Source organism: Panthera leo, chromosome B2, assembly GCF_018350215.1.
Source record: "Panthera leo isolate Ple1 chromosome B2, P.leo_Ple1_pat1.1, whole genome shotgun sequence".
NCBI lineage: Eukaryota > Metazoa > Chordata > Mammalia > Carnivora > Felidae > Panthera > Panthera leo.
This window is the reverse complement of record NC_056683.1, coordinates 149,957,087-149,976,469: the sequence shown is the minus strand read 5'-3', so window position 1 is coordinate 149,976,469 and position 19,383 is coordinate 149,957,087. Positions and strand designations below refer to the sequence as shown.

General features: G+C 54.2%; 1 protein-coding gene across 4 annotated transcripts in view; it reads right to left on the bottom strand.

Moving 5' to 3' along the window:
• Positions 1-2,178: 2,178 nt before the first annotated feature.
• Positions 2,179-19,383, bottom strand: part of SMOC2 (SPARC related modular calcium binding 2) — a 162,962-nt gene continuing 145,757 nt past the window's right edge. For 2 of the 4 annotated variants that reach the window (XM_042940314.1, XM_042940316.1), the window contains exons 10-13: positions 13,252-13,348; positions 10,306-10,580; positions 6,376-6,413; positions 2,179-3,695 (exon numbers count right to left, since the gene is read on the bottom strand). In XM_042940314.1, the coding sequence (XP_042796248.1) occupies positions 3,678-3,695; positions 6,376-6,413; positions 10,306-10,580; positions 13,252-13,348 (428 nt within the window). In that variant the 3' untranslated portion in view covers positions 2,179-3,677. The remainder of the gene's footprint in view (positions 3,696-6,375; positions 6,414-10,305; positions 10,581-13,251; positions 13,349-19,383) is intronic. The other 2 variants (XM_042940315.1, XM_042940317.1) reach the window with 1 other exon arrangement.

Sequence of the window (19,383 nt, the reverse complement as noted above, 5' to 3'; positions counted from 1 at the left end):
CCTCTGTTTCTTACCAACGAAGTCAATTCCCAATGAGAAGATTCCCACGTTTCCACCTCTAGGGAGTTTCCTTCTGTAGGAACCACCTGCCATCTGTACCCTGGTGTGTGCTATTGGGCTTCGGATCCGGGCCTCCCCGTTGGGCTTCGGATCCGGGCCTCCCTGTCCTTGATGCTTCTTTCAGGGGGACGCTCAGAACCACTTGATACAAACCAGCCTGACCCGTAAGTTTGAGTTCAAGATGCCTTCGATTGATGCCCGTTTTAGACCAAACGGGTCACACCGTCAATAACCGGGGAAGCCTTCAGCTCTGTGTGGTTGTTCGACAGCATGGTCTGAGCTCTCGCCACGTCTGACGTCGCACCCCGACACGCATCCCCTGTGCACACGTTCTGCTACGCCTCTGAGCACCGAGCGTTGCCCACGGGAGATTCAGGGCACACTTGTGCGCTAGAGTGCAGACCAGGTGCTGGGCTCCCTTTCCCCAGGAGGGACCCACCCCCACACGCTGCCGTGACCTCTCGCTGGGAGCCGTGCCTTTCCCCGCCCCGCGACTCGTTCCGACCCCGCGATGGGCTCCGGCAGCAGACACGGGCCGACGGGTCACAAACTAGGGCTGGAACGGGTTCGCGCCGCCAGGCCCGCTCCGTCTCACGCACAGCCTTGCGAGGACACGCCCCTGACGTGGTCCCCACGCCGAGGGGATGGGGCAGACCTGCAACCCAGTGTGAGAGGCACAGAGGCAGGTCGGGCCCGGCCCAGACTAGACCGCCCTGCCCCGGCCAGCGCAAGAGTCTGAAAAAGGACACACAAGGGCTGTTTGAAGCCACGGCGTTCCGGGGCTGCTTGGTCCCAGCATTTTAGTAAAAGATGGCGAACGTCACTCTTTAAGTGAGGAAATACCAACAATGGCTAAGTAGCTAGTCAAAAATGCTTTTGATAATTTTGGTCTGGGTAGTGTTTCAGAAGAAAACCACCATCGCCGCCGTCACCACAAGGCCCTGACCTTAGAGCCACGTGCATTCTCACCTTCTGGGGGAGCTCCGCGGTTTGCACGAGGTCTCCGTCCGCTCGGCGGATCGTGATTCTATCGGTCGTTTCACTGATTCAAAAAAAGCTTTCACCTCGTTAACTGAAGAAAAGTTCCAGGTGGGACACTCGTGGGCATGATTTCCGAGTTGGTCAGCACACTTCTGAAAAGTCTCGAACTCGGGAGTTTTTGACAAGGATGCAGGAGACCGTTTTCAAACACGGGCAGGGTTGGGGAGGGAGGCAGCTGTCACTAAAAACAGCTGCCCGAGGTATGTAAAGGAAGGAGAGCTCTGTCTTAGATTTGGAGTCTCCGTGCCTGGCGAGGAGAAGCATCCGCTTCAGGCCACGCACACCGGCTCACTCCCTTCCGGACCCACTCGACTCTCCTCTCGCCACCACTGGCCTTTATTCCAGCTTTTCCAGCTCCCGTGACTGCCTCAGCCCCTCCTCCCTGCTCCAGAAGCCCGCCCAGGCCCCACCCCATCTACCCCATCTTCCGGATGGCTGGCTGTGCTTCTCCTAGCTCCATTTCTGCACAACTGACCTGCCACTATTAGTTTTCATTCTTTTCTGAGTGGAGAAAAAAGCGTGCAAGACGGGATCTACCAGAAGGGAGGAGAGGACTGTGGGAGAAGCATGACTGCGTCAGAAGCCCCTGCAACGGTCCCAGTGAAATACGAGGGCCTGGCCTGGGACGGAACAGGGGGCTGGAGAGGAAAGGAGAGTTGTGGGACTTGACCAATCGCTTCGGTCAACGTCAGATCCTTCCTCGTTCCTCCCGTGGTCTGCCCTGGCCGCGCGGCATGCGGGGTCCTCAGCGCTCAGTCAGTACTGAGTGCGAGTGACTGCCTCACACGACGGGGTCAGACACCACATCCTTTGTGCCAGGCCCTGCGCACTTCACACAAGCCACACCCGGAGGCGCGCACGGCCACCGGCCCCGGCTTACGGAGGAGACCGAAGCACAGAAAGTTGGAGTCACGCGTCCAGAGTCACACAGCCAGAGGGGCAGGGCCGGGGCCGCTCGCTCGGGCCAAGAACCGTTGCCTCTGCCTCTTGACCGCAGGCAGCTCTGGGACTAAGCAGTGCTAAAGGGCTGTGCTTTGCTGGTAAGAAGACACCACAAGCAGAGTTTTGAAAGCATGTTTTATTTGAATCTACGAAAAACGATTAAGTCCAAAGTTCAGAAATATAAAAGATTATCCAATAAATTTAGGATCCTAACTGTTTCTTAAACAACGTGACAGACACCGAAGCTGGTTTTGTGGCTCCAAAGTTTCGGTTTTTACTTTCGTACAGTTTAAATAAGTAAGAAGCCTCATAAAATATCTTCATGCACATGCACAGAGATCGTCTTACATGACGTGCGTTGGGGGAACTTGGGGCCATGAAGATTATTTTTCCAACCGAAAGCTGGAGCCGAAACAGGATCACAACCCGGCTCCCACAGCTGTCGGCCCGTCCTCCAAATGGCTCGGTCGAGCCAGCGGACGCGTGCGGTGTCGGGGCCCAGCTCTGGGTGCCCGCGGTCGCACCGCAGGCCGGCCCCGCTGCTCACAGCGTGGGCATTCAGCTCCTGACCTGCTCTCACCAGGGCCACCCGGGTGGATCCCCTACGGGCACGTCCTTGTGCCCTTGAGGCCACAGAGAAGGACGAGGCGGGAGCAGGGGACCGGCCGAGACCGGCATCCCGGCTACGGCGGACACCGGCTGAGCCGTCTCTATGGAGGGTGCTCCCGAGTCGTTCAGGTGCCCGCTCACCTCCCAGGACGCCCAGAGCCGGCCGGGGCACGGTGGGCAGCGGCCACGTGCCAGGACAGAAGCGGGGCACTCGGCGCTGGCTGGGGCGCGGGACTAAACCCGCTTCTCTGGACGCCGGGCCTCTCCTGGCTGCCTCGGGACGGCAGGGGCGATCCCTAGTATTTTACTGCGTGGTTACTGTGAGCCCAAGGCAACGCGCAAACCGAAGCTCGAGAAGGAAAAGCAGCCCCCAAAGCCAGGCTGGAAGCAGCCCTTCCCACGGGCACTGCCCAGACTCAGCGCATCGCCGCGGTGCCCGCTTGGCTCATCGGGAGAACGCCATCTCTGGAGAGCACAACCTCTCCAACACAGAGTCCCAAGACAAACAACCAACACAGAGTCCCAAGAAGCAGATAAACCCATGCGCTCGTTAAGGGCACGATGAGGACGGCAGAGGACTGCAAACTTCTGCGGAAGCTGCCGACGCAGATTCGAAGAGCCGCGGGCACAGCGGACCTCAGAGGACGCCAGCGTGGCCTGTGGGGGGCGGCTGCCCAGGGCGGGGAGGGGTGGGGGGAGGGCAGCGGTCGGGGCCGCGGCTAAGAGCTCTACTAGGTCAGCATGTGCGGGATAAAGAAATTAAGCCTAAAGCCACTCGAAATGCATCTACCAAGTGCAGATTTCCAAGGTCCAAAGAGGGCACATACATTGTATGTGATTAGTTTTCTGAAGCCAGCCCTTCCATTTCACAGATTAAAGCCGTCTGTTTAAATATCTCATCTCTACAAAGTGAATTTACATTGAAAGTACAAAGTGCAAATACTATGTGTTTTGGGGTTTTTTTAATTGCTTTTTGGTGAGGGAGTCTCCCACGTGTCCAGGAACCGCCTTGGATGTGTGAGCCGCTACCCTTGCTTTCTTGGCTGAAAAAAAGAAAGACAGAAATGGAGACACGGTTAGGAAGTGTCCATCCCTCATCTGTGAGGAGTAAAGCCTGCCTTCTAGGGCTGGCGTTAATCTACCTGTTGGCAACAGGGGAAAAGCAGTATTTTTTTTTTTTTAGGGGTTAGGCTCAGTTTATTTATTTACTTTTATTTTAGTTTAGTTTAGTCTTCTTCCTAGAACTAATCGTTATTTATTAATAATAGGTTTTGGTATTCTGTTTATTTACTTTTATTTTAGTTTAGTTTAGTTTTCTTCCTAGCACTAATCGTTATTTATTGGTAACAGGTTTTGGTATTCTGTTTTATTGTATTGCACTGCATTGTATTTTTAAATGCATGCAACAGAAACCACTGTTGGTTCCATCACTTTGGGCATAAGGATTAACAAAGACACGATGCCAACGTTAACTTCCGACCCTCCTCTCCCTTTCAGTGATCAGGACTATCAGGAGAAACATACTGGCTGAGAAAAATTAGCATTTGCTTTAAGTATTTTAAGTAGATTCAATATATTAAATGTTCTGCAGCCTCCCGTCATTTATTATACAAGATAACTATTTTTAGTTTTTTATTTAACGTTTATTTATTTTTTTGAGAAAGAGAGAGAGCGTGCACGCGCGAGTGGCAGAGGGGGCGGAGAGAGGGAGGAGACACAGACTAGGAAGCAGGCTCCAGGCTCCGAGCTGTCAGCACAGAGCCCGACACGGGGCTTGAACTCACGAACCGTGAGATCATGACCCGAGCCGAAGTCGGACGCTTAACCTCCTGAGCCACCCGCGCGCCCCAATACTTTTAAGAATCTAATTCATGCTTCAAATTTGATACAGGCATCACTGATTTTTGAAATTTCCTTTTCATCCTTTCCGTGTACTAACTTACCTCTCGAGAAGAAATGCAACTTGAAAAGTCTGTCTCCTAAACTACTGCCATTCTGCACCCCAACTGCCAGTTAAAAGCCATTTGGAACGAAAAGGAGAAGCGAGATACAGTCTTCGAGATTTGTTTTCCCAAGCGTATCAATTCCTACCAGTATAAATCGATCCATGCTCCTGTTTGGTTATCTAAAATAATCAACGTAAACACTTAGGAGGCTTCCAGGCTGCCTCTCCTCCCCTGATAAACATACTAGTAGGTGGTCAGAACAAAGAAGAGTGTCTCTCCCGCGTCTGAGCTAATGGGAAGTTTTGTTTCAATTAGTTGTGGGTGAAGATAAACCATCAGTATTTTCACAGTTACGGAAACGCGTCCCAACTGTTGGAGCAGACGAGTCTGGCCCTTGTCCACGTCGGCGTGGGGGCGCTGCTCTGATTGTGTCTGAATCCTGCCGGGAAATGCAGAAGAGATCAGGAAAGACGCCTCGCTCTTGGATAACTACGGGCCCCTGAATCCTCCCAGCTCCCCTTTGTTTAACGCTTCTTGTCTGCGGTTACTCGGACGGTGAAAGATCTTGGCGCTCAGAAATATTTTATTCCTCAAAGAAAGATCTACGGCCCTCCATTATTTCATCACGTGCAAGCCACAGCTGGTTTATGCAAGGGACTTAATCCCAGAATCACGGTTTACAGTAACAGCCCTTGGAACCAGGGCATGGAAGTCAGTATAGCCATCCCGACACCATAGAAACAGCAGGAGCGGCTGTTCCGGCTTCTTTTTCTGGGAAATAGCTGAAGAGGGAGGCTCGCGTCTTGAACCGAGTTCACCGCGTGCGTGGCCATCGTCACCGCTGGGTAATGACAACACCCCGCGGGCGTTTCGGCCGGGGTGACTGCTTTCAGACCCGCCCGGCTCTAAAGCGGAGGTGACTTGTGGTAGGATTTAAAAAGTTAAAGCCGTAAATATTGGCTAAACAAAGGAAACCGTATCACACGTCTTTCCTAACAAAATGGTTTTCAATTACATCCAAGGTGTGCCTTCGACGGTTCTGCTTAAAACCCACACCAGATGCAGGGCATGCCTTGGGAAATGTCCACTGACGTCCAACCGGTGATTTTATGAATGGGCCAGCGGTCCTAAGGAGGGAGGCTTTTTGTCGTGGCTTTGAGGGAGGGAGAAACCTACCCACTCCCGTTTGCCCTCTGGAAAATATTCTAGACTTTGATGGGTGTGGCTTGGGATGCTGGGGAGAGTCCACACAATTACCTACTTTACCCGCACGTGTGAAGATAACAGGATTCAGAAACACAGAAACATGTGTCTAAACACACACTGGGGGAGGCTGAAAATCCCTTTTGGAGCAGAAGAGTTGTCTCATTAAGATCCCCAGATGAAAAGAAAATGTTCACCTGAATGCCCAGAGGGTCTCCTCTCCCTGTGATCTCCTTAACAAATTGTTAAGATATAAGTTGCAAATCCCAGACAATTATTTTTTTAAAAAATTTCCACAAAACAATAGGACTCCATTTTTTTCTAAAAATAACAAAATGAAATTTCAAAGAGTAAAAAAAAAAAAAAATTAAGACAAATCTTTAAGTTGATGATTTAACGAGTTGATGATTCTGATGGAATTTTGCAAGGTACTTTTGGCCACACTGGGGTTTGTATATGAAACGTGGCTTCTCCTGTTTTGGGAAGGTACTTTACTTTCCAAATCTCTAGAACCCCGAGTTTTCATTGCCTCTAATTAAACAAGTTATTAATGCTAAAATAGAACAATACTTACCTGTTTATTAGAAGCGCTTTCAGCATTAACTCTGGGGGCTAACAAGGAAAGAAAAAGAAAAGACACTATTAAAAACCAAATACTCTTCATTTAGTGAAAATTTCAATATCACTTTTCAGGAAGGGAACAAAATCACTTTAGGACAGTGTCATCAACTGACACACTTTTCACATGAGAAAATACGTCTAGAGGGAGACAGCACAGATTATAAGCAGTGGCTTCGAAAAGTGACGATGTACAATTTTTTAACAATAAACGCTCCAGTCCACCTGGAGAAGAAGGTTTCATTTTACCAAAACTTCCAAAGCAACATCTACTAACCCGAGACCTTTCTTACTCGTGTTTCTTAAACTCTCCCCAGGGAAAGGAGGCCCCAGGCAGGGTGCAACACAGTTCCCTGACACGTTTTGGTTTTATATTTAACTCATAAGAAACTAGCGTATTTGGCTCAAAACAATTTTTCCAAATCCTCGAGGGAAATGGAAGGTGGAGGGAGACACATACAAGACGCACAGTGTTTGTCCTGTGGCCTCGCCACGTGGCCCATGGTGGGAGAGCAGGCGGGAGGCTCAGACCCGGCCCCCAAGGTCACGTCCCCCATCCTGCGGGCAGTCCTGGGTCCAGTTCCCGGGCACCTGCCTTCCTCCTCTGCTTCCAACATGGGCCTCCACCTTCCTGGGTTCCCTCCTCCCTCCCTCCCCTGCCCCTAGACAGCACAGCGCTGTCCCCAGCAACAGGGAGCACGGCAGGCCTACCTCACTAAACCCAGGGGACTACACAGAGAGGGGACTGGTGCCCAGGTGCCCAACGGGCACAGCGTTCAGGAACCATTGGCAACCAGTTTACGTCACTGGTGACAAGTGATGCGGAGGGCTCCAGGCGACCCGGCGGACGGCGGTTTGTGGTCAGGCAGTACGCCTAGAAGGGACGCGGCTAGCATGGCAATTTGGTGGAAAGAGCTAATTTGGTCAAAAATGAGTATTTCTTAATTGCTGAGTGTCTGTGCAACGGCCATTTTGGAGACTCGTGAGGGAACGAGGCAACGTTTTGTGAACGTTTTTCCTGAAACCTTCAGGAAGATTTCCTTTCTTTTTATCGTTTATCGACAGTTTCAGGTATTTTTTTTCTTTTCTGTTTTCTTTTGGTAATAGTGAAAATCTAGATCGCAGCTTCCGCTAATACGTTTCAGTTGAAATAATTCAAAGGTAAACTGTTGCATAATTTCCTAAACTAAGTGTGATCAGGAAGGAGATGTGTCACGACCCCATCCTGTAGTGAAACGTCACAGCTGGCACGCGTGTGCGTGCGCACACATACAGATATTCCGGGGGAATATACGGGTCTCATTACGTCTGAGGAAAAAAGCCACGTTATCTGTTTTTTAATTTCTGATATTTGTTAGGATAAGACATGCATTGTTCAGCAGTGAGCAGAGATGAAGGAAACAAGATGGCGGCGACAGTTCGCCTATTTAGAACGTCCGAACTAACCCTCCCCCGAATGTGCAGGTTTTTCTGGCTTTTCAAAACCTGTTTCAAATCACACGTGGCAGGAAGAAGGAACTGATAATAAAGCTGAAAATGAAAATAACAGTAGGAAAAAAGAGAAATTCTTCAAGGAAGAGAAGGGTTGTAGAATCAAATATGAATCTAAATCCCCAATGCTCACTTTTGACCAAACGGCCACCTTGACCACATTTTAGCTTATTTCGAGGGGATTCATCAGCCCTCTTCCTGGTGGCTAACACGGCCCTCAACTCAGGACATCGGCTCACCTGCAGCCACCTGAGGAATGGAACACTCCAACTTCTACGGTGACAGGGCTTTCTATTAAGGCCTACCAGCCCCGCCCCTGATCACCCCAGGGCAGGTCCTGACAGCTAGCCCCCCACCCGGTCACCCCAGGGCAGGTCCTGACAGCTAGCCCCCCACCTGTCACCCCAGGGTAGGTCCTCACAGCTAGTCCCCCACCCTGTCACCCCAGGGAAGGTCCTGACAACTAGCCCCCACCCTGTCACCCCAGGGAAGGTCCTGACAACTAGCCCCCCACCCTGTCACCCCAGGGCAGGTCCTGACAGCTAGCCCCCCACCCGGTCACCCCAGGGCAGGTCCTGACAGCTAGCCCCCCACCCGGTCACCCCAGGGCAGGTCCTGACAGCTAGCCCCCCACCTGTCACCCCAGGGTAGGTCCTCACAGCTGGTCCCCCACCCTGTCACCCCAGGGAAGGTCCTGACAACTAGCCCCCCACCCTGTCACCCCAGGGCACGTCCTGACAGCTAGCCCCCCACCCGGTCACCCCAGGGCAGGTCCTGACAGCTAGCCCCCCACCCGGTCACCCCAGGGCACGTCCTGACAGCTAGCCCCCCACCCGGTCACCCCAGGGCAGGTCCTGACAGCTAGCCCCCCACCCGGTCACCCCAAGGCAGGCCCTGACAGCTAGCCCCCCACCCGGTCACCCCAGGGCACGTCCTGACAGCTAGCCCCCCACCCGGTCACCCCAGGGCAGGTCCTGACAGCTAGCCCCCCACCCGGTCACCCCAGGGCAGGTCCTGACAACTGGCCCCCCACCCGGTCACCCCAGGGCAGGTCCTGGACAACCTGGGGCAGTCCTGACACCCCAGAGCCCCCTGCAATCACTCAAACCAGTCCGTCCTGAGCCTGCTGACCTGCCTCACGTGCCCCTCCCCATGGAAACCTCAGGGAAGTTGTCCACGTCTCCCCCATTCCCTCTGCCCCGACTGACCGTGGTCCCCGTGAGTGGGGGAGGGGCAGAGAACTAGGGAGACACAGAATCCGAAGCAGGCTCCGGGGCTCCAAGCTGTCAGCACAGAGCCCGATGCGGGGCTCAAACTCACGGACTGTGAGATCATGACCTGAGCTGAAGTCGGACGCTCAACCGACCGAGCCACCCGGGCTCCCCTTTCTTTCTCGTTTCCACATAAAGCCAAGTTAGTTAATATAGAGCGTGATAATGGTTTCAGGGGCAGAACCCAGTGGTTCATCGCTTACGCACCACACCCAGTGCGCATCCCAGCAGGTGCCCTCCTTCGTGCCCGTCACCCATCTAGCCCATCCCCCCACCCACCTCCCCTCCAGCAACCCTCAGTCTGCTCTCTGTTTTTAAGAGTCTCTTACGGTTTGCCTCCCTCTCTGTTTTTATCGTATTTTCCTTCCTTTCCCTTATGTTCGTCTGTTGTGTTTTTTTAAATTCCACACAGGAGTGAAATCATATGCTGTCTTTCTTTGACTGACTTACTTCACTCAGCATGATAATCTCTAGCTCCATCCAACTTGGTTTCCTGCTCAGAGGTGTTACGGAAATTGGTGACCCTCCCCGGCACCCACACTGTACAAACGAGGCCGTCAAGTCCCACTCGCCCGTGCAGCCAGCAGGCAGGAGGTCCACGCATGCTTCCCGCTGAGGGTGCTGGGATCCACCCACCGCGGGGAATCCTCTTTCTCCACAACAGCTGGTTGCTCAGGCCAGCCTCCGATGAAAACATACACTCGACCGGTAAAACGGCTAAAATAACGTTTCCAGCCATCACAATAGTGGGTCTGCATAACAGGAACTACCGAACTGCTTACAAGCCGGCCTGAACGTCCGGTGGGAGTCGAGATGCGGTCCCCAGATTTGCACCTCAAACACAGGACGACAGGACACGTTTGGAAAGCTGGCCACCGCGGTGGGAACAATAAAACACTTGTCTTCACACAACACCCAGCTCCTCCCCTTCCAACCGGCTTCCCTCAGACGCTTGTGGACGATTTACTATTATTTCTACGGACAAATGAGCTACACGTAAGAGGCACACGGTGCTTTTCTTTCGCCCTCAGACCAAAGGACAATCTACACTTGTAAGAAGTCGCGGGAGCGGGCGTCAGGACCCGATGCGTTGCAAAGCACAGAACAACGAGAAAGGCTCTTACTGGGGCGCTTCCTGGCACTGGCTTTACCTTCTTCTTTCGTCACCCCCAGGCAGCCCATCAGCTCCGGCACCGAGATGGACTTGTCATTATTCACGTCGCAGTATTCGACAAACTTCTTCACGCATTTCTTGGGTTTTGATTTTTTCCGAAGGAACCTCTTGAAGGGCTTGATCTCCTTTTTGCCAATGTCCCCACTGGAGTTCTTATCAAGTAGTTTGAAATACCAGTGGACCACTCTCTCCTCTAGCGTGTGGCTGGGGTCGGGTTCTGAAAGCCTGCAAGAACGCACAAGGGCGTCAGGAGCCGCGGCCACGCAGCCGTCACCACCCTGCCCCTGCCCGTCTACGGAAGGCACGCCGTGCGCACCAGCCCCCCCAAAGGGGTGCCCTGCCCGTCACTCCCCCGGTGCCGGCGCCTAAGCCACCAAAGATTCACCGTTCCATATAACGAGGTTTAAAAACAATTTAGAGAAAGGGCTTTAAAACATATTTCAAGTTGGTTTCAAAACGGCAAACGACACAATGAATTTATGCGTGTGAATTACACAGTTGGTGTCGGCCAAGCGTTTGAAGACAAGCCCCGGGTCTCAGGTTCGGTGCTCCGTGGGGTTGGCGGGTCAGCTCGCACATCCATGGCCCTACAGACACTGGGACCCCGAGGCTCCCGACTCCTTTAAATGTGACTCACAGGCATACATAGCAGTTTCTACCACAGGGACACTGCCGGATGCAAATAAAAATACATCTTGAAGTGGTAACCAGACATTTAGCCTTGGATTTCAAGAAAAGTTTGGCATTTTAAGATCTAGGAGATGAGATACTCAGGAGGGAGGCCAGCACCCTAAGGAAGTAACCACGGGAAGAGTCTCCCTCAGAAAAAGCTCTTCGAAAAAAGAAATAAATTACTGCTAATTCCCAGGGGGACGCAGGGCTTGCCATGAGACGTCCAGGCAGCGCTGGGAGGTCCCCTGGCGCCTGCGGTTACTTGTGGGGAGCACACGGCGTCAGGACGCCCCCAGGAGGGCGCGGGGAGCACGGCCCGGAGCCCCGGAACCCCGACCCCCTGCGCGGCACCGGAACACCCGCGTCCAGAGTTTCGCAAGTCACCGTGAGCAGTGTCACTGTGAATAATGCCACCGAATTGTACACTTGAGATGGTAAATCTTACGTATTTGGGTTTTTCTACAACAGACACACAGTATTTTGAAAACGTGAAACCAAACATCTTAATTCAAACTATGAAAATCAACTCGATGGCTCTGAAATGCAACTCCAAGGCATAAAGCCGTCGGAACTGGGGCCCCGCTTTCCGTTCCTCTCCCGCCTCACACCCACCATGGCCTGGTGCAGCCACTGGAAATCCCAGGTTCTGGCTCGGCCCACTGTGATACGTGAGCTCCGTGAGCCCCAAAGGGTCCCCCCTCCATCCCCGTGAGCCCTGTGGGGTCCCCCCTCCGTCACCATGAGCCCCGCAGGTCCCCTCTCTGTCCCCGTGGGCCCCGCAGGGTCCCCCCTCCATCACCATGAGCCCTGCAGGGTCCCCTCTCTGTCCCCATGGGCCCCGCAGTTCCCCTCTCTGTCCCCGTGAACCCCGCAGGGTCCCCTCTCCGTCACCATGAGCCCCGCAGGGTCCCCTCTCTGTCCCCGTGAGCCCCGCAGGGTCCCCCCTCCGTCACCATGAGCCCCGCAGCAGGTCCCCTCTCTGTCCCCATGGGCCCCGCAAGTCCCCTCTCTGTCCCCGTGAACCCCGCAGGGTCCCCTCTCCGTCACCATGAGCCCCGCAGGGTCCCCTCTCTGTCCCCGTGAGCCCCGCAGGGTCCCCTCTCTGTCACCATGAGCCCCGCAGCAGGTCCCCTCTCTGTCCCCATGGGCCCCGCAGCATCCCCTCTCTGTCCCCATGGGCCCCGCAGGTCCCCTCTCTGTCCCCGTGAGCCCCTCAGGGTCCCTTCTCTGTCACCGTGAGCCCCGCAGGTCCCCTCTCTGGCCCCGTGGGCCCAGCAGGGTTCCCCCTCCATGACCATGAGCCCCGCAGGGTCCCCTCGCTGTCCCCGTGGGCCCTGCAGGGTCCCCACTCCGTGACCATGAGCCCCACAGGGTCCCCTCTCTGTCCGCATGGGCGCCGCAGGGTTTCCTCTCTGTCCCCATGAGCCCCGCAGGGTCTCCTCTCTGTCCCCATGAGCCCCGCAGGGTCCCCACTCCGTGACCATGAGCCCCACAGGGTCCCCCCTCTGTCACCATGAGCCCCACAGGGTCCCCACTCCGTCACCATGAGCCCCACAGTGTCCCCTCTCCGTCCCCATGGGCCCCGCAGGGTCCCCTCTCTGTCCCCATGGGCCCCGCAGGGTCCCCCCTGTCACCATGAGCCCCGCAGGGTCCCCTCTCTGTCCCCATGGGCCCCGCAGGGTCCCCCCTCCGTCACCATGAGCCCCACAGGGTCCCCTCTCTGTCCCCATGGGCCCCGCCGGGTCCCCCCTCTGTCACCATGAGCCCCGCAGGGTCCCCTCTCTGTCCCCATGGGCCCCGCAGGGTCCCCTCTCCGTCACCATGAGCCCGGCAGGGTCCGCTCTCCATCACCAGGAGCCCCGCAGGGTCCCCTCTCCGTCCCCGTGGGCCCCGCAGGGTCCCCCCCCTCCGTCACCATGAGCCCCGCAGGGTCCCCTCTGTGTCCCCATGAGCCCCGCAGGGTCCCCTCTCTGTCCCTGTGAGCCCCTCAGGGTCCCCTGTCACCATGAGCCCCACAGTGTCCCCTCTCTGTCCCCATGGGCCCTGCAGGGTCCCCCCTCCATGACCATGAGCCCCACAGGGTCCCCTCTCCGTCACCATGAGCCCCGCAGGGTCCTCCTATGCTGACCATGCCTCTGATGCCTCACGGCTGCACCAGCTTCTAGCCGGCGATCACCAAGGCTCCTCGGACCCTCACTGACCCTCCTCGGACCCTGCCACGTACCTGCCGGAGGAGGGGTCGGACACGGCGTGCACCATGTCCGTGGACAGCGCGTCCAGAATGCTCGTCAGAAACTCATTCTTTTTGGCACCCGGACAACCTAAAAAAAGAAAGTCAGCATCTTTTTTTTTTTACTCGTATTTCACAGAACCCACAGAATAGAAGAGATCTTTCCCTGTGATGAAAAGAAATGTTTATGTCTTGGAAATTAGTATGTCGGGGTACCTTAGTATCAGTGAGCTCATGTGAACACATGGCAACACATATATTGATGTGGGGTCCTGATTTTCGTGAATGATGGCATCTGACACTTACCAAGTCGCCACACGGGACTCAGAGATCGCAGGCACTGATATCCACAGCGGCAGTCCCGGGCGGCACCCCTACTGTACGGCAGTACAGGTGTAGGCGGCACCCCTACGTACGAATTCCTGGTGCCTGCGGGCATCGGGAAACGCGCGAGGTCCCTGCTGGAGACGGACGTGGCCGGACGCCTGTCCCGGTGGGCCTGGGGGACCCCGCAGGCGCAGAGTGGCTGGCTTACGGGCAGCTCGGCTTCCCTCAATCTATTAACCCGCAAGACACCGCCTAGCGGCAGCCCCCCTTCCCCACCCTCACACCACTTGCAGCTCCCCGGCCCCCGCACCTGCCGCACTCTGCCCCATCCTGTTCCGGGACAAGGACAAGAGCCGGGCCAGGTGCGTCCTTTCCGGGCTCTGGAGAGGTCAGAAGACTCGGCCTGGGTCGGACGGTGGTTCAGTGAGACGGCCGGTGAGTCATTCAAAGACCAACATGTTATGCGGTTAAACACACTCCGGTTTTCCTTTTGACACTTGAGTTGCGGTTATTATTATGCAAGTATGTGTTGGCTGCCTACAGCAGGCATCCATTCAGGCCTGTCTGCGCTTCGTTAAGTACACGTATCAGAGAAAAGATGTGAGTCCTCACGGCGGTGGGGGGGGAGGTTAGCAGTGAAAAAAAGCGGTGTTATTCCCCTTTGACAGAACCAAAAAACTAGATCCCACTCCATAGAGAAAACACACACCATTGAGAGAATGTTCCTTCTCAAGAAAACATCATGATCTGGTTAGCTCTTCCCTCTGGGGGCTGCCGGTGAGTCGCACGTGGTTCGGAAACCCAGGGAGCCTCCCGCAGCCCCCGCACTCCGGCTGGGAGGACAGGGGCCTCGAAGGGGGTGGTTAGGAAGAGAGAGAGACAGAGCATGAGTGCGGGAGGAACAGAGAGAGAGGGAGACACAGAATCCGAAGTGGGCTCCAGGCCCTGAGCTGTCAGCACAGAGTCCGACGCGGGGCTCGAACCCGTGAACCGCGAGATCATGACCTGAGCCGAAGTCGGACGCTCAACCGACCCAGCCACCCAGGCGCCCCTTTGTAAACTTCATTTTAAATAAAGAAAATAAGAAATGCATTCGTCTCACAAAGACAAAGCCACCAGACCTGCAAGACTGTCCTCAAGCACACTGGGTACCACGCCGTGCACACGCACTCTGGGTGAGGTTAGCTGGATCTCACACACACACACACACACACACACACACACACACACACACACAGGGTCCACCTGCAGATAGGAGGTCCTGCTCACGCTGCTGCCCTTCCTCCACAGACACTGTTGAGGCCCCGTGAAGGCGCTGGGCCTGGTGGCCGCAATCACCTACACGGAGCGAGCGTCCCGAGTCCCCGCCTCAGCCGACAGGACCACAGAGTCCTGATTTACCCCAGACTCTGGGAGCACGTGGCCACCACTCTGAGGGTAACAGCTAATGAGACAGGAATGGGGGTGCCACTCCCCATCAGTGGGGAAGTGGGTTTCACTGCGACGAGGGCTCGGGGAGCACGGTCCCACGATCCCCGCGAGTCGGGGCACGGGTAGGACCGCAGGTCGCTTAGACTGAGGGGTGGAGGTGGGGAGGCCCCGGAGAAAGCAGCCGGCCTGGGTTTGTGGTGTCTGCGCGGCGTCTATCGCGGTGTTCGGGGGCTGCTTCTGAGAGGACTCCCCCCGGGAGCAGAGCGGAGACCCCCCCCCGTCCTAGTCACCCCGGGATGAGGGTTGCCACTGGGTGATGGGGGCTGCTGCTCAAAGCCAGTTCTGAGACAAAGCAAATGAAAACGCAAAATGAGAAGAAATCAGAAAAAATTCAGAACCCACTGAGCAGATTTTCCTTGCGTGGAAGTGACAGACGTACAAGAATGGAAATCTCACCACGAAGTGGACCAGGTCTTGGAAATACACGAAAGCAGCAACAGGCCTGACACAGAAGCAAGGCGCCCCCAGACCTCGGGGGCTTCTGCTGGGAAGACGGGTGGTCTCTCCGGGGACAGGGCGCCGTGACCCGGACAGACACGCACACTCCTCGGGGACAGAGCCACTGGTCGGAAGCAGACAGGCCAGGGTGGCAGTGAGGGCCGAGACCTTCTCAGGGGCCTGCAGACTGCTTGCGGGGCCGGGGCGGCGGGGAGCCCTGGGGGGCCACGTGCTGACAGGACGGCCACTCCTGGCCGGGCCCTTGCTCCTTGGCTCGCCTCCTGCTCACCCTGCACGGTGGCCCCTGGGGCGGCTAGACGGCTGCCCTAGATCTGGTGTTGTTTAAACCACAGCCTGCAGGCTCCGCGACGTGACACAAAGTCACACGGGGACAGCTGTCCGCACGACTGAGCTCTCCCGCGGAGCGCAGGGGCGGCCCCGCAGGGAGCAGGCAGGGCGAGCGTCCTGCTGTCCACAGGCACACAGCTAACAGCCACTTAGAGAAACATCGCAGGGAGAGGAAACCAGACTGCCCTTTTCAAAGCTGGGAGAGAATGACTGCAGCAATTTGTTTATAAATCTGTGGCCAAACAAAGCCTACAGCTTAGCCTGACGATGCTGTTGATCCTGTGTCTATCTGCAGAATCCAAGCAAAACCCTCGGCGCTCAGTGCGATTTCCGTGAAGACACTTGAGCACTAATCCTGGTTTGGGGCCACAGGGCCGTGCCCCGGGCTCCAGTGCAGCCGCGGACGGGCCCAGCCAGCCGCCCCGTCTGCCGCACGCACTGGGGGTCTCGGAGCCTGGTTTACACGGGGACACTTGAAAAATCATTTCATTTGCTGACTCAAGGTGAACGCATTCTTTGCTTTCTATCAAATGTCCTTCTTTTAAAAAATAGGAGCTTTTCGTATGGATAGTGCTGCTATACACATGGGGGTGCGTGTGTCCCTTCAAAACGGCACACCTGTATCCCTTGGATACGTGCCTAGTCGTGCCATGACTGGGTCGTAGGGTAGCTCTATTTTTAGTTTTTTGAGGAACCTCCACACTGTTTTTCAGAGCGGCTGCACCAGTGTGCATTCCCACCAACAGTGCACGAGGGTTCCCGTTTCTCCGCATCCTCGTCAGCACCTGCTGTTTCCTGAGTTGTTCATGTTAGCCATTCTGACAAGCACCCCCAAGTTTATAGCAGCACTATCAACAATAGCCAAAGTATGGAAAGAGCCCAAAGGTCCATGGATGGATTATTGGATAAAGAAGATGTGGTGTGTATACATATATATATATATATATATATATATATATGTATACGCATACATGTGGTGTATATATATATATATATATGTACAGACACACATACATATATACATATACACACACACACACACACACACACACACACACAATGGAGTATTACTCGACAACCAAAATAATGAAATCTTGCCATTTGCAACTACGTGGATGGAACTGGAGGGTATTATGCTAAGTGAAATTAGTCAGAGAAAGACAAAAATCATATGACCTCACTCATATGAGGACTTTAAGAGAAAAAACAGATGAACATGAGTGAAGGGAAACAAAAATAATATAAACACAGGGAGGGGGACAAAACAGAAGAGACTCTTAAATACGGAGAACAAACTGAGGGTTGCTGGAGGGGTTGTGGGAGGGTGGGATGGGCTACGTGGGGGAGGGGCACTAAGGAATCTACTCCTGGAATCATTGTTGCACTAGATGCTAATTTGGATGTAAATTAAAAAAAATAAAATTTAAATAAATAAACACATAAATAAAAATAAATAAAAAATAGCTTTTCATATAGAAATCAGAATTTCTTCTTTTCCCTTTTTCTTTCAAATACAAACATGCATCTTCAGGATGCTGCCTCAGTCACATGCAAAAACCGCCCTGTGCATTAAGTAGCATTCACGTCCGTCCTGCCCCCTGGCTCGCTCGGGACTGCCACCAAAAAGAAGCAGGATGATGGAGGTTTCCTCGGACATCATCAAGAGAAAGCATCACATGACAACATCCATATTTTTGGACCCGTGTCAGCCAACACTGACACCCGGGTGTGGGCTGGGCACTGACCAACAGGTGACTGCATGGGCTTCTGGGCCAGGGAAGTGGAAGGGGCCAGGCTTACTGACAGGTCCTGCGTTTTTAAGTGGCCTTGTGGGGTGGGAAGTGTCAGGGGTACCGACACGAATCGATTTTCGAGCATCTAACAGTGACTGGCAGGAAGTTTTGGCTGCCTGCTTGTATGTTCATTATTTCAAATGTATAGGAAACTGATGTAGGCGGCCATTTATAAACACAAGAAATAGGGGCGCCTGGGTGGCTCAGTCAGTTGAGCATCTGACTTCAGCTCAGGTCACGTTCTTACAGTGGATGAGTTCAAGCCCCGCGTCGGGCTCTGTGCTGACAGCTCGGAGCCTGGAGCCTGTTTCAGATTCTGTGTCTCCCTCTCTCTCTGCCCCTTCTCTGCTCATGCTCTGTCTCTCTCTGTCTCAAAAATAAATAAAAACATTAAGATAAATAAAAAATAAAATAAATAAAAAATAAAAACAAGAAATAAAGTTGCTTTGATATCATTTAAAACACAGACTCTGGCAAAGCAAAGAAGGAAATATCGCACACACTGATGCTTGTACAGAGCAGAGACACTCGGAAAACTGTGGCCCTGGGCTGCTCTGAGGGAAGGAGGGCAGCAGGACAGGGGAGGACCCCCCCAAGGCTTGCGGGGTCCCGGGGGCCACTGGAAGAAGCTTGGACTTTACCTACAGGGAAACCAGCCTTCGGGGGGTTTATAGGATGACACAATCCGACTTATGGTCTTCAAGTGTCCCATGTGCACTGTGGGGGCCCAGGGGGCCGGGCTTTGCCTGTGGTCCAGGGAGGAGCTCAGGGGGCATCAGGGAGGACGCGGTACTCTGGGGGGCCCGGCCTGGGTTAAATGGGCCTCAGTCTACACAGCAAGTATGCAGAGAACGTCCTTTGCAGGACACGGGCTTAGGTTCAGTCCCGAAAGCCCATCTGTCCTACAGAGGGACTCAAGGCTCTGTCCTGCGGCCACAGCAGGAAGTGAGGGTACAACCCGGCCCTGGGACTGAGCACTGTGCCAAGACAAGGCGTGAGGCACAAGTCCCCTGCCACTGAGAAGCACCTCCTCATTAAGACTTTTGCGAGGCCCAGGCCTACTCACCATCGTTCAGTCCACACTGGAGGCCACGAGCAAGGGCCTACCCGCAAACACAGCCTTCGGGGGAGAGCACGAAGCTTTCCAATCTTTTAAATTTTTTTAATTTACAATTTTTTTTACATTTACTTATTTTTTGAGAGACAGAGAGAGACAGAGAACAAGTTGGAGAGGGGCAGAGAGAATCAAAAGCAGACTCCGGGCTCTGAGCCGTCAGCACAGAGCCCAACGTGGGGCTTGAGCTCACAGATTGCGAGATCATGACCTAAGCTGAAGTCGGATGATCAACCGACTGAGCCCCCCAGGCGCCCCAAGTTTATTTAAATTTGAAGACAGAGAGAGAGAGAGACAGAGTGTGAGTAGGGGAGGAGCAGAGAGAGAGGGAGACACGGAATCCGAAACAGGCTCCAGGCTCCGAGCTGTCAGCACAGAGCCCGACGCGGGGCTTGAACTCACAAACCATGAGATTGTGACCAGAGCCGAAGTCGGATGCTTAACGGACTGGCCACCCAGGCACCCACGAAGCTTTCCAATCTTAAGATGAAAACAAAATCTCGACTCTTACGTATTGACTCTGGTTTTTCTATCTTCTCTGTACTTATTTTGTATATTTATTTTCATATTTCCGTATTTCCAACATTTTCTCATTATTCTAAACAAAGAGTTTCA